The sequence below is a fragment of the Talpa europaea genome (assembly GCF_964194135.1).
Source record: "Talpa europaea genome assembly, chromosome: 11".
NCBI lineage: Eukaryota > Metazoa > Chordata > Mammalia > Eulipotyphla > Talpidae > Talpa > Talpa europaea.
This window is the reverse complement of record NC_140078.1, coordinates 78,786,438-78,801,704: the sequence shown is the minus strand read 5'-3', so window position 1 is coordinate 78,801,704 and position 15,267 is coordinate 78,786,438. Positions and strand designations below refer to the sequence as shown.

The 15,267-nt window shown below is 47.0% G+C and overlaps 1 protein-coding gene across 1 annotated transcript in view; it reads right to left on the bottom strand.

Annotated features, from left to right (window-relative positions):
* The window catches only part of TRANK1 (tetratricopeptide repeat and ankyrin repeat containing 1), a gene marked incomplete at both ends in the record, with an annotated part of 85,190 nt that overhangs the window by 17,317 nt on the left and 52,606 nt on the right, over nucleotides 1–15,267 (bottom strand). The window contains 6 exons of the mRNA XM_084248413.1: nucleotides 1,222–1,310; nucleotides 4,087–4,243; nucleotides 4,516–4,662; nucleotides 9,096–9,233; nucleotides 9,799–9,998; nucleotides 12,275–15,178. Coding sequence (XP_084104539.1) covers nucleotides 1,222–1,310; nucleotides 4,087–4,243; nucleotides 4,516–4,662; nucleotides 9,096–9,233; nucleotides 9,799–9,998; nucleotides 12,275–15,178 — 3,635 coding nt within the window. The remainder of the gene's footprint in view (nucleotides 1–1,221; nucleotides 1,311–4,086; nucleotides 4,244–4,515; nucleotides 4,663–9,095; nucleotides 9,234–9,798; nucleotides 9,999–12,274; nucleotides 15,179–15,267) is intronic.

Genomic DNA, 15,267 nt, shown 5'->3' with positions numbered 1-15,267 from the left:
GTGTGACTCCACTCTTCTCTGACCGCTGCTCAGGCTGAGCTTCAGCTGCTAAGGGCTGGGAGCCCACCACATGAACCAGGTCACCCCTATCAACCCGGTCAAGAGGCAGCCAACCCCAAACAGACCTACTTGCTGACTGGCAGCTGATTCAGACACATGAGTCACCCAGCTGAGACTAGCTGAGCTCAGCTCTTAGTTACCCACAGCACTACCTCCTCCCTTTCTTGTCTGATGGCAGAACCTGCCTCTCATGAAGAGTTGAAATTACCAGATGGGACTCCATGGGGCTTAGAACAGCCAATGAGATATAAGGAGAAGTCCACTGGGGACTCCAGGATGAAAAATGAGACCCATGAGAAGAAAGTGCCTGCCCTTCACTCCTGCTTGGATGCTGCTGAGGGAGTGGGGTGCTGGGCACTGCCAGCCACACGAGGGATGTCTTGGCCAAGCTGCAGATGGCACAGGGAGACAGAATGGGATTAGGCCCATGTTGAGCTGCAGAACCAACCCTGAGACCAGACTTCTTGTTAGTGGATAAAAAAAACACCACCACTACCCTTTTTATAGGGTGTTTGTGACCAGCGGGTAGACATCATTAGCATGACATCACAGGGGACACACAGGCCCTCTCCAAGACCATGTGATATGTAGGGAAGCTGACTGGGGAGAGGGAGGAGGCCTTCACGGCTGATCTCAATATGCCAAGGGGAATCAAAGAGCTAACACCCCTGAGAGGAGACTGCTCGGACTCATTAAGACGGCTTGTGCTGGAAACTGGCCAACTTTTAACCTACACTCACTAGCTTCAGACTTTCAGTGAAATCAATGGCTGATCAATTTGAAAAACAAACTAGAGGACCATTCTGCTGATGCTTTGAAACATAGTATGATGGGAGCATGGCTTTTAAAAAGCATAGAATACAGAAGGGAAAGGAATCAGAAGGATTTCTCAGTGGGTAAAGGCAATGACACTCCCTTTTCCGATCACCCATAGAATGAGCACTCGTCAGAATGAAGGGCTGTCAAGCACACATGCATGGGGTACGGAGGAGGACAGGACATTCTCCTTGTCATGGCGACCAGATGGGTCAGAAGTAGCACAAGTGCCATCAGCTTTGTCCCACCCCGGTGACAAGTGTGAGGTGGGAAGCCTGCCTGGAGGCCTGCTGAGGTCCTGGAGTTAGGGCTTCCCTGACCCACGGCTGCTGGGCCAGCCCCTACCTTCCAGCACTGGTGTTTGGCATAGTATTCTCCTTGCGCGATCCACTCCTCTGGGGTCGAGGTCTTCACAAACATGCTGTCATCCAAGTCTAAGAGGAAAAATAAAGGTGGATTTCTTCCACTGGACACTCACTGGCTGCTGTTCTGGATTAAATTTTGCCCTCATCATCCACCCCACAAAAATGTGTATGTTGAAGCCCTGACCGCAGTATCTCAGAATGTGACTTATTAGGAGACAGGGCCTTCAAAGAGGTGATGAAGATAAAATGAGGCTGCAAGGGTGGCCCTTGTCCTGTCTAACTCACGTCCTTATGAGAAGAAGAGATTAATACACGAAGGGACATCAGGGGCTTGCACAGAGGAAAAGCCTCCCACAAGCCAAGGAGAAAAAGGTCCAGACCTGCTATTCTTGAACTTCCAGCCTCCAGAACTGTAAGACAATAAATTTCTGTGGTGAAAGCCCCCAGTCTGTGGTTTTATTATGGCAACCCAAGCAATCAAATAACCTGTGTTGTCTTTATATCATACATTTAAGATGTCATTTAGCTAATCAAGTTGGTTGTTGTAGATTTTAGAAAGACAAGATGGGGTGAGAAAGAATATAGTTTGGTTTTTGAACTTTGGTCTACCTTCCTTTTCTGTGGCTATGAATTAGAAGACAGGCAGCAATTTCTAATTCCTCCTTGAAAATCTATAACTATGTAGTTTCTAGCAAACTCCCAGGCCGGGGCGCTAGCAAGGGATGAGCTGATAGGACTTCAAAGCATATCCCAGCGTGCAGACTGCCCTGGTTGCGATCAGCAATCTGCCAGAAGCACACTTTGGCAACCACCCACTGTCGGTCCTGTCTGTTTGCCTCACTAGCCTGCTGATGACTGTATCAGTCCTTCCTTCCCTGGTCCCCAAGTCTCACTGTGGGTGACACCGTGGGGGCACTGCATCACAGCTTCACGAATACAGTGAAGACCAGGACACCCCAGATAGCCAAATCATAACTGATGGGGTCATATATACCCAGGCCAAGAGATGTAAAACGGAGGAGCAAGGCAGACATGCCAGCCTGGCTTTGAAGGTACAAAGGCTGGAGGCTGACCCCTCCATGCAAGCCCTCGGCCCAGCCAGCAGCATGGTGTGCAAATAGGACTTACAGCTCTTATTCTGACAACTGTGGATTCTCAGCATCCCAGAGACATTCTGTTCCCACAGCATCTCTGCATAGGGCCAATGCACTCTGCCAGCACAGTGTAGAAGTGCAAATTGCATGGTCACTACACTCATCCCAGCTCCTTTGCATGGTGGGAACAGATGTCCTCTAATTTCACCATGTGCAGCTTACAACACAATTAAGACTGGATTTTTCCCTTGCATTTGCAATGCAATCAAGACAGAAAATAAATTGTAATCTTTTTTCACTTCATTTAGATTTTGTTTTAACTGCCTATTTTGACGATTTTTTTTTTAATTTTTTGCACACAAGATCTGGGGTGTAGGCCAGAGGTGTGGGGGACGGGTGGTAAGAGGATTTACCAGCAGAGTGGGGAGCAAAAGAGATGGATCTACTGAAATACACTGCTGAGGGGAGCAGCGGGCGAGACAGGAGAGGTCTGCTGCACCATCTGGGTCAGCTCCTTGGCTGGGGATCGAACTGGTGCTGCAGTGGCTGCCGATAGCTTCAGTGTTGAGAGTTAACCCCTTGCACCACCAGGGAGGCCCTGATTTTTTTTATAATGGGTGCCAGACTATGTTTTAAGAACAAAGGCGTATGAGCTGCAGGGAAGATAAAGAATGAGCACACAAGGCCAACCCACACATCTTCCTTCTAGCTGAGGCAGTGAAGGTCCATGGAGAGAAGACAGGATCTGAACACAGTCATGTGGTCATACAAGAGGAGAGTTGTAAGGAGAAGTTAACTCCAAGCCTTCAGCTTTTCCCATTACCTGACAATAGTCAGGACCAAGGAACAGAACAGCCAATCCTTGTCCCCACTGAGCCATTGTCTGTACTCAGAAAGAGCTTCCATAAAACTGGCTGCAAAGTGCTCAAGAAACCCAGTAGCCCTCTCTATAGCAGCCTTGTGCCTTCCCCTGTCCTTGGAGAAATTAGCCATGGCCTGGAAAGACAACTCAACAGCTAACCCACAAGAAAGACAATTTTTTCCTTCATGGATGGCTGATTATTTCTCTCCTAGTTATCCTATCAGGAGAACTTCATTGTTTTTTAATTAGCTCATCTCTGTACATGATGAAAACAATATATGATAATGGTTTGCCGACAGTAGAGAGCTACAAAGGTGAAAGATAAGTTGTTCCTATCTGTTCAACAACCCCACACACATCTCTCTTAACACCAGTAGAGAGCAGACAGTTTTACAGTGATGGACAATGAGCCCATTTTTAGTTCCTTACAGTAATACAAACAGGGCTGTCATGAACACTCTTAAATATGTATCGTTGACATTTTATACAAGCACATCTCAGATTTCTGAGAAGATGAATTGCTGAGTCAAAAGGTATGGGTATTCTCTATTTGATAGACTTGTCCACCAACTGTCCAAATGTGTGAAGCAATTTGTATTCATCTGAGGAGGCTTATTTCCAATGATCCTAGTCCATGACCCTTACTTTCAAAAGACAAATAAAAGATCTTCCTTAATTGGAAGGAATGAACCCTTCCAATTCCATTACTACCACACTTTCCCACACACCTTCAACCCAAATACAAATGCTCATTTCTCAGAAGAGAGAAACGAAAAGAATTTTTGGAAAACTATACCTTTCACACCCAACCATAAGAACAGTGGAGGTACCATGATTTCCATGCTCCATATACATTCTCAGCAGTGAGACTACTAGAGCGAGCTCTTACCTTTATTTTCATCTGTCTTCACGACCTGAACAAAATCTCTTTGAGTGAAATATTTGAAAGCAGGAGCTCGCTTCTCTCGATTCTCATCAAAGATCCAGAGGTTGACCCGAGCCCGTGTAATGGCCGTGTACAGCTGTTTCAGCTCCCCGTTGAGGAGCTGAAGACAAGATTGAGGACACAGATGATGAGCCTTTAGTCTATAGGGACAGTGTGATATGCTTCCATGAATTTACTCCGATTTTGGAAAATACAGAAAGTAAATTTTAGAGAAGTATAGCAGGTGCCTCAGCAGGCCCTCGGGGGTTCTCTATGGCAACAGCACAGGTTGGCGAGGCTCTAGTTAGCAAGCGTGGCATTAGCACATGCTGGCCCTTGACTCTGTTACAATTTTCTATCTTGAAATAATGATAGAAAGTGACAGAAAATCACCTTGTACATTTCCGGATTTACCACGAGGGGCCGGCCCTGAGCAGAGCTGGGTTTCTCCAGGGGCACTTGGATCAATGGCTGGTTTCCATCTCTGGAGTCAGATGATGAAGGGGTAAAGGAAGAAATGATCTTCCATTCCTTGTAAGCCTGAATGACAAGAATAAATTAAAGGTCAAGAGAATATGCTTTTGACCTGTACACACAGCCTCCCTGAGCCTCCTGGAGAATTGAGCCCTCCTTTTCTGGTAAAGAGCCCAGGCCTTCTTCCCTACCTGTGAGGAGGGAGCCACCCTGTGCCTGCCAAGTAAGGGTTTCGGAACCCCAGGGAGATGGGGTTCAGATTGTACACTGAGGGACTGAGGAGTTCCCAGATATTTGGTCGAGAAAGCTGAGAAGCCAGGCACACATGCCCATTTCAGGAAGGAAGGCTCGAGGATCAGAAAGTTCTTGTTGAACAGTCCTTTCATAACACTTTATGGAGATGCCATTAAGACACAATTAGCAAAACTTTCTAACTGAATTAATCAACCAAGAATAGAACACAATTCAGGAGCTGGGAGGCACAGCATGTAAGGTAGACTCTGAGATCAAAATGAACAAATTCACATCGCAGTTCTTCCACTTATGACCTAAGTGACCTTGGACAAATTGTTCATTCTCTCCTAGGTCTCATTTTCCAGCTATTCAACATGGGGATGGTCAAAGCACCCAAGTTTGTTGGGAAAATAAAAGGATATAATCAACGTCAAGTGTCTAATACAGTGCTTGGTAAATCGTTGCTATTTTAACCATTTTTCCCTTTACCCAAATCCAAACCTCAAAATCACAGTGACTGTGTCAACCAGGGGTCAGCAAATTTATTCCCTACAGAGTTAAGTAACAAATTCTTTAGACTTTATGGGCAATATGGTCTCTCTTATAATCACTCAACCCTGCTGTTAACAGTGCAAAAGCCACCCTAGCCACGTGTAAATGACCCGGCAAGCTGAGTTCTAATAGAACATTCTTTTGGGATACTAAAATTGAATTAAGACAATTTTCATTGTCAATCATTAAAAATGTAAGACCCATCCTTAGTTCATATGAAAATAGGCAGTGGGCTGAATTTGACCCATGGACCAGGGTTTGCAGATCTAAGTAAAGCTAAAGCGGCCAGATCACATGCAATATTTATTGTTCAGAATTCCTAAGGAATTTCAGATTTCAGTCTTTACTGGGCTTGTTGGAGTAGTTAGTCAACATTCCTAGCCTTTACTTTTCCATTTACACCATGGGACTACTTAACTCCTACGTATCTTTTCAAGGATGATGAGAAGATAGAGGGAACATCATTACCTCCTTTAAGTTACTCCCTAACTTAAATTATATAAAATTTAGCTTATATGCTTTAAATACTGTCTATTAAATGATAATGTTATGTTATTAACCAACTCTGGATTAATCACCACATCCTGAAAAGAGAAGTGAATCATGTCATCACTTAAGTAGCTGGAAGTTAAAAAAAAAACATTTTCGGGACATATTTATGACTATCCTCTTTGTAAAGCTGTTTACAAAACTGATTTGTTTGCAGAAAGCAGGCAAAAGACACAAGTGCCTGACAATTAAGAGGATTTCCTGGCAGGCAGCAAGAGACAGAGACAGGTTGACCTTGGAGGAATCTTGGAAACACAATGCATTTTAAAAGTGCTAAAGGACTTTTATTTGAAATCAAAAGCTTTCAAATAACACAGAGTAGCTGGTCTCCATGAATAAAACACATCTGATTTTCAAGACAGAGCCTTTTAGGAGTGAGTAAGTGCATTTGTGGCAACAGTACAGGCCTGTGGCACTTCAGACAATAAAGGAAAAAGCATTTAAGGCTCTAGCTTCTTCTCATTAGGACTGATAATTGTAAAGGAAAATGGCTTAGATGCTCCTAGCAAGGCTATGTTGGGAGGTCTGTTCTGTAACAACCCATAAAGGATGTGGTTTTCAAAGTCTCTCCTGTCCTAGCCACACATGAGTATGAAGGAAAGGCGCCCCCCACTGGGGCAGTGTAATAACAGACACCTTTCCAAGTCCAAACAGGAGGAGAGTTTAGGAGTGACTAGGAGAATGACTGTCCTTCCCCAAAAAGAGGCAAAACCCTACAAGGAGAGGATTTGGAATAACTATTCCCTGGTTCCTTCACAATCTTTTTTTTTTATAATGATTACTTTTTTAAAAAAATTATTTATTTATGCATACATGAACTGGGGTATAGGCCAGAGGTGCTGGGGGTGAGAGCATTCTCTGGAGACAGAGTAGGGAAGAGAACAGGTGGACTGACTGTAATATACTGCTGAGGGGAGCAGCGGGCAATACAGGAGAGGTCTGCTGTGCCATGTGGGCCAGCTCCGTAGCCAGGGATTGAATCCATGCTGCAGAGGCCAGCGATAGCGTGACAGCACCAAGACCCAACCCCTGAGCCACCATGGAGGTCCTCCTTCCTGATCTTGAAGAGATGGCCCTGGTAACCAAGTTGTTAAATAGGTAACAACAAATCCTCTAGAGAAGAGTCACAAACAAGGGCAAAAAGAACGGCCCTACACACAGAAATAGAAGATGGTAGAAGAAGCCGAGACAGTGAGGGGAACCCTCTGCAGCGCCTCTCTGTATTCAGCAGCCTTCAGCCAGTTACCCTGAAAAAGTATCCAGATGAGCATTAAGATACCATAGGCACCTGGGAACTTACTGATCTGGCTTTCCTCTGCTTTAATGAAAGCATTTTGTCTTATTTGCTGACTGACACTTTTTGGTGGTGAGGTTGTAAGTGATAAATTCAAGGTGTATCTTGTGCCAGGAATTCATCATTACACTCCCCGGTACCTGGGGATGTTCCATGTTGCAAGCAAGCTGTTTTAGAAGACTTGTTGTGCACATAGGATGAAGTGGATGTTACTGAAAGACTCGATCTCGATCACTTTCATTTGATGCAACTCACTCAGTTGTGGGTGGGAGTGTAAGGCCAAGAAACCCAGACCTTTGCCATGTCCAGGATCAAGGTGAGACAGAATGCATGGATTTTTCTTTTCCAGAGTCAACCACAAATTATGGCTCCATAAGTGCAGTGAGCCTTGAGGTTGTCACTGGCACAAGCAGACAACTGGCACTCATGAGAGACAGGAATAAGAGCTTACCCCTTTCTCTTTTAGGAGAGTCTCGGTCCCACCAGAACCAATGGATGTATCATGAGGGAAGAAAAGGTTAGTCCTCAGAGATTAAAAAAAGAGCTCCAGTGTTAATGAAACTATCTGATTTTATTAGCAAAAGCCAATAGAAATAAATGCACTTCAGGTACAGGAATGATATATACTCATCGTGGAAGTCAGTTTGCATGCTTTACATGGAAGGATCATAAAATTTAGAACTAAAAAAAGCATTAGAGGTCCCTCGGGCTCTGCTACCTACAGTATGACTATGGGCAATTTACTTGATTTCTGTGATCCTCGGTTTTCTCTCTAGAATGAGGGTAACAAATAGATATCCAACCACAGAACGTTGGTGGAGGATGAAATAAGACAACGTACTCAAAAATACTTGATAAACTGTAAAACACCCATAGCAATATTAGTTGTAGGTATTACCAAGGCCAACATGACATTTTTTTAAAGAACAGAAAGAAAACAAAAGAACTCCAAAAAGGGTTAGGGCAGAGATCATAAGGCGTCAAAACTAACAATGTCCTGACTTGGAGATGAAAAACAGCCCCTTAAAGCATGCACCATGTGCCGAGGGACTTCCGCAACAGGGGCCAGAACACAGCCAGCTTAAGTCCCCAAAGAGACCCCACAGCACGGTCAGCAGCCAGCCCAAGTCCCCTCTAATAGACAGCAGTCAAGAGAAAAAGTGGCTAGAAAACCAAGGAGAATGCCTTGAGTGGGTGGCTGCACCCACAAGGTGCTAAGCTGGTGCAGGAAGACTGTCACATAGACCTGGGAGCCAAGTCAGAGCGTGGGCTGGCACAGAGGTCTCTGGGGCTCAATCCGGGACTCTCTTGCTGCCATGAACTGCATGGAGGGCAAGCAGCGGTGGAGAAGCCATGCCAGAAGGGATGGCCCAGGCAGGGCGGCTGGTGATCCCCACATTACCTGAACCAGTGGGCAGGAACCAAGCCTTACTCGTCCTCCTCGAGCCGTCTCTTTCTATGAACTGACCTTGCCCAGCTCTGTCCTCCCAGGGTGAACATGGATACCTTGCCTTCATTTGTAAGGCTTCCTTGGAGCTCACTCCAACTTGAGCATCCTTAGGAATCAAGGATAAAGTAGCTAGAGAAAACCAGAAACTGGCACTTGGGTACCAGGCATTCCCAGAAGATGAATACAAGAGTGCAGGGCAGGGCACAGGGAGAACCAGCAAAGGCACACATGAAACAAGCCATAGCCACTGCCAAAACCCACACCCAAACACAAAGCCCCACAACCAATGGATGATGGTGCAAACAGAAATAGGTACCTGTGACAAACTGTCCTCTACTTAGCTCCAAATTCTCTTTCCTGGAGTGGAAGTGTAGCTCATACTTAGACATGCGTGTGTGAAAAGAATTCAGTTAGACATACCTCAGAATCAGTAAAGAAGTTGTAAAGGAGAACATCATCAAATTCTAAGCCTTTTGCTTCATAAACTGTTAGCACAAGTGCTAAGCCCAGCTCTTCCGGAATTTTCTCCTTTGCAATTTCATTGGCTACAAGAATAACCTGGGGGTTGGTGGGGAAGGATGGAGAGAAAACCATCAAATTCAGCAATGAAAAATTGGTAAAGCTCAGCCTATTCTATAAGAGGTAGGTATTGGTTTTTTTTTTTTTAAAAAAAAATTTATTCATGCATACAAGAGCTGGGGTGTAGGCCAGAGGTGCAGGGTATGAGAGGATTCACCAGAGACAGAGTGGGGAGCAGAACAGGTAGATTGACTGAGGGGAGCAGCAGGCAAGACAGGAGAGGTCTGCTGTACCATGTGGGTTAGCTCCCTGCGCGTGCCATGCTGCAGTGGCTGCGGATAGCTTCATAGTGCTGTGACTTAACTAACCCCTTGTGCCACCAGAGAGGCCCCGAGGTTGGTATTGTTTTTAAGAGAAATGCCTAACATGGACTTGGTCAGCCAGACTTGTGGAAAGATTAATGATGGCCACTCGCCCATCTCTGGAACTTATGCATTCTGGGACAGTGCTATTAATTCCACCTTATGGAATCATTCAGCCTCTCAGACCTTTTTCTCTTGCAATTTGCCTTTTATTTCAAAGTATACAATCCCCAGGCACTCACCTGGTGGGCTCCAAATTCAATGGGCTGGGTTTTCCTTTTGTTCCCCCGTAGCAAAATTGCCAAGTCGCTTACACTACAAGACTCCAGGACAGTTGGTTTGGGACCATCAAAAAGGCCAGCATCTCTTGGAAGACGATCAAAAGATTCCGGAAAATAGAACTGGAGTAAGTCCACCACTCCAGATGCCAGTTTGAGAATTCCTGGGATAAAGCAAAAACATGTTTGATATTGGACAACCTGGCAACATGACTGCAGTTTTTTTGGTGGGATGTTTAGGGGGTTTTGTTTTGTTTTCCTGAGAAGCAGTATTGAGAGTATATTGTATAATTGCAAGCTGTTTTCTAGTTCCCATTAGAATAACATGCTGGCCTTGAGCCTCATTACTCTGGGTACCCTCGATGAAAGCAGAGATGTGTTATAGTGCTAAGGCCTGGGGAGATCTCATTCCCACCCAACGAAAATCACCTCCTAAAGACAAGTTAAGACTGAAATGTAATCTGAACAATAAGAGCTGCTAATATAAAGGACTAGTGTAGATGGTAAGGAAACAAGATCTTTCCTCTCACTGGTGCTTAGAGCATTGGACTCAATGTTACCATGGTAACAGCAGCTGGGTGTTCGCAGGGGCAGCAACCATGATCTCCTTTGCCCTTTACCATGAGGTCTATGCCCACCCGAGAGGTGGGTACACCAAGAAAAATTGACAGAGCTGGAGAAAGAGTTTTCCAAAGAGCTCTCTCCCTGGGTCCCATTCCTTGCCCAAGCAGCAGCCACCTCATAAAATCATCCCGTCACTGTTCACAGCAGCCATGAGACAGATCAGAAATCTCCCTTTTATACGTGGACTCCATGGTCCAAGAGTTTAATAAACATCTCCAAGCAGCAAAGTTTGAAGTCTAGTGGACAGACCATTCTAGAGCTCACCACAATTCTTGGGGGCACATGCCCATAGCCTAATACCAGGTAGCCTACGATGTCCTCGTTGGCACACCATGAAATGAGCATAGGTGTCCCCACTGCTATGACCAAATGGGAAAGGGAAATTTTACTCTCCAACACTAACATTTTTTTTAAAAGATTTATTTATTTATATATACAAGAACTGGGGTACAGGCCAGAGTTTTGGCGGGGTGAGAGGATTCACCAGAGACAGAGTAGGGAAGAGAAGAGGCAGATCAAATGAAATACACTCCTGAGGGGAGCAGCAGGCGAGTCAGTAGAGGTTGCTGCGCCATGTGGGTCACCTCCCTGGTCGGGAATGGAACTTGTGCTGTAGAGGCTGCGGTGAGTTTCACAGGTTGATTCTTAACCCCTTGTGCCACCAGGGAGGCCCCCAACACTAATATTCTTAAAAGTAACTAAGGCAAAGAGATCATGAGCACAAGTGGAAACCTGAATCTAAGGATATCAGCTGGGGCCATGGTGCTAGCAAGGACAGAGGTTTACATCAATGGAAAAATCAGAAAAGGGCACAAAAGTGCTGGTTGCAGTGAAAAACTGGAATTTATTTAAATGGTCTTCTAGGAACTAGATAAATACTTTTCATATAAATGAACCTTGACAATATTACGCTAAATGAAAGAAGCCAAACACAGAAGGCTATGTATTGTATGATTCCATTTATATGAAATTCCCAGAACAGGCAAATCCATAAGTAGACCAATAGTTGGGGAGAAGGGGGTTGGGGGTAGGGGAGTTGCAGAGAATGAGTGATTGCTAATGGCTATGGGGTTTTTATGGAGGGTGATGAAAATGTTGTGGAATTAGCAGTAATGGTTGCATACCTGTGAACTCACTAAACTGCACGTTTTATTTTATTTTAAACTATACACTTTAGGGGCTTCCCTGGTGGAGCAGGGCTTAACATCTCAGCACTTTTAAGCTATCAAGCTATCACCAGCCACTGTGGCATGAGTTCGATCCCAGGCCAGGGAGCTGACCCACATGGAGCAGCACACCTCTCCTGAATCGCCAGCTGCTCCCCTGAGCCATGTATTTCAGTAGATCCACCTGTTCTGTTCCCCACTCTGAATCCCTCACCCTCTGCATCTCTGGCCTCCACCCCAGTTCTTGTAGGCATAAAATAAAAATAAATCTTTAATAAATAAATAAACACACACACTTTAAACAGGTTAACATTATGCTATGCAAATCTCAATTTAAAAACCCCAAAAAAGACGGGGAAAATATTCACTAAACAGCATGTATTCACAATAAACATCAACAGGTACATGTGAGATGTAATTACTTAAAGGTCCATTTCTATCCACCCACAGCCTGAATTTTTCAACCTAAGTGGCCGCAGAAATCCCAAGATCTCTTGATCATGTGTGGATTCTAATGGTTTACAAAGAAACTCTAAAACACTGTCCTCACTTCAGCTGCAGAAACCTCAAACTCTAGGCACCAGCTTCAAAGCCAGCCCCAGTCTAGTGCCCAGGCACCTCCTCAGGGGTGAGCCTGGATCCAGACTTACCAGAGTGTGACCGGTAATTCTGGTAGAGCTGATGGATCTTCTTGGGCTTGCGGACAGCACACTGCTTGTTGGCGGAGCTCTTGCTGGCATAGTGGAACAGGGAGCGCAGATCGCTGAAGCGAAAGGCCACACCCTTCATGATGCTCTGGGCCGTGTCCCCGGTGAGGAACATGGCGTTGGGGTCATTGATGCATTTCATCAGCAGCGCCAGTTCGGCTTGGGTGAAGTCCTGGATCTCATCACCATAGAGCTCATGGATGGACCACGGGAGGGCCTTGATCTTTGAGAGCCTCTGGGAGAGGTTGTAGAGAACATCCTCTTCATCAAAATAACCTTTCTGAGACCTGATCTGCTGATACAGGCAGAAGAGGCTATAGATCTCACTCCGGTCTTCCTTGAAATTGGGGCACCGCTTCCTCCCCAAATTCTTATAGGCTTCTTCTGTGAGCCTCCCTTGGGGGCTGCTGAGGGCCTCAAAAGACCCCTTCAGAAAAGATTTTATTTCTTTCCAAATCAGTGCGGGGTTGTAGGAAGTTTTCCCTTTGTTCATTTTGGGCCATATTTCATTGGTGAACACCTCAAATGTTATGTACACCCGGGGGTCACACTCGCCCATCAGAGGTGCCGCAGCTTTATCCTCCTCAGCATAGTCCCCTTGCGCCTCTCCCTCCTCACCCTCCTCCTGCCAATTGGGTATGGTCGGCTCCTCCTGCATGGACCACCCCACGATGGTTCTTTTCAAGCTGCCATCTTCATTCCTCAGGAAAAATGGATTGGGCAGTGAGGAGTCCAGGAGCAGCAGCAGCTGCTTGGAAGTGACAAAGAGAGGAAAGTTCTCGTCCCTCAGGTCCTGGAGTCTGTGAACATTGGGATCCAAGGGCCTGTAGTGACTGGTGGCCTTGGTGGACTTGGAAAGCTCAACGAAATTCCTCTGCACCTCCTGGCACAGGACGTGGTTCTTGGTCACGAAGATCTGATGTAAATGCTCCAGCTGCTGGGGGCTCTGGGCAGCGCATCCCTCCTCTGCCTGGCCATGGCCTACTGAGTCCGCGCTGGCTCCCCCTGCACAGTCTTCGCATGCCTCCTCCTCATCTGAGCTGTCGCCTGTTTCCACTTCGATGGAACCTTCTAGTTGCTCAGGTTCAGCTCCCTCCTCTTCCTCACCACCTGGATCCTCCTTTCTGGGTTCCATTTCCAATTTTCTCTTCAACCAGAGCTGTTTGGCCAGCAGCGGGCTTCCCGCCTGCTCAGCCTTTTCCCAGTAATTGTGGAATTTCTTCCACAGCCTGTACAAGCAGCAAGTCGTCTTCCCAGTGCCACTCCGGCCAATGAGGATGATGGGCTCCAGCGGCTTGGGGTTGAGGTTGATCACTGAGTACTCCAGCTCACCCACCCGGAAGGGGTACTCCACCGTTGTGGTCATGTCGTTGAGGATGTTGAAGGCCATGTTGGTGCTGAAGCTGTGGAACTTCATGATGTTGTACTCTGTCTCCACTGCGCTGGCGGGGGGGAAATACTCCGGTTCCACCTGCTCCCTGCTCCTTTCTGCCTCCGTGTCTTCCACGTAGCAGCGGGGTATCCGCCTTTGAGTCTTCATGCTGGCCAACACCGGGCCTTTGTTGATACCCTTCAGCTTCTTCCGCAGGACGCAGGACAAGCCCCGGTTGTAGGCACTGCAGATGGCCCTGATGGAGCCATTCAGTTTTTTGTGATCTAAGACAATGTCCCAGATCCGAATGATTTCCGTGTACACCCGTCCTGATTTCTCTGTGGAATGTGAGTTCCTCTCCATGGTGATGATCTTGTCTGGGTTCTCGCTGCATCTAGGAGAGAAGTCGATGGCCAGCTCCCACAGCATCCGGGCTCCTTTGTCCAGCTTGGCCTCAAAGAGATGGATGTTTCCTTCCAGTTTCTTGAGTCGCTTCTGCAGACCCTGGGTCCACTCACCATTCCCCAGCTGCTGGATGGCCAGGATGATTTTCTTCTTCATCACCTTAGGCATTACCTTACTGGACAGTTTCTTGAGAATTTCTGAAGTGCACTCAATCTCCCATGTCATGTTATCGAAGTCCTGGAGGCAGGCCTCGGTCTCCAGTGTGCTCTGGTCATCCTGGCCCTGGCAGTTCTCCATCCCTCTGTGACCCTCAGGAACAAGCCGTGAGGCCCCAAGGCCTGCCTGAGCATGTCCTTCCTCTGCCTCAAGGACGGCAGGGCTGCTCCCACTACAGCCAGGGCCCCCCGCCCTCAGGGTTCCCTGGAGCCTGTCTTTCTCTACTTCCATGCCAGCCCCTGCCTCCAGAGGCTGGGAGCCCAGAGGACAGTTCTCTGGGAGGGACCCATCCAATTCAAGACGCTGCATCAGACCTGTGATGTCCTGTATAAGACGGTCTCTCAGAGAGCAGGGCCCGACGTCACCAGGCTCCTGCCTCGTCCCCTGGGCATTGGGGAGAGTCTCCCAGCTCTCTGGGACTACAGCTCCTTTGGGCTGGGATTTGGCAGGGGCATTGCATGGTGACGACTTGAGTGAACCTTGGGACTTGAGCTGAGGTGTGCGGCCAGGGGTGGTGGACCTCGGGAGCTTCCCTGAGTGGGCAGAGGCATCCTGCCGGCTTCTGCGTTTGTTCTCTACCACAGCTTTGTTCCAGGCCAGGAGCAGAGCGTCAGTCTTCTTAACCCGGTGCCGTGCATCTTTACCTTCCCTGTTCTTCAGGTTTAAGTTGATGTCAAACCTCGCCAGTAGCCCTAGCAGCTTCTTCACGCGCTTCAGCATGCCCTTCTGGAAGAGGATGTGCATCAGCGTGTTCCCATTGCTGTCCTGGATGTTGGGGTTGAGGTAGTGAAATTCCTTGGGGTCGGACAAGTAGAGATCCAACAGGTGGCTGAGGAAGTCTAAGCCGATGTCAGCTGAAAGACAACAAAGCCTTGTGAGTACTGAGCTGCCCTTCTTGGGGACAGAAGACCCCTGCATTAGAAAGACATGCCAGTCTGCAGCA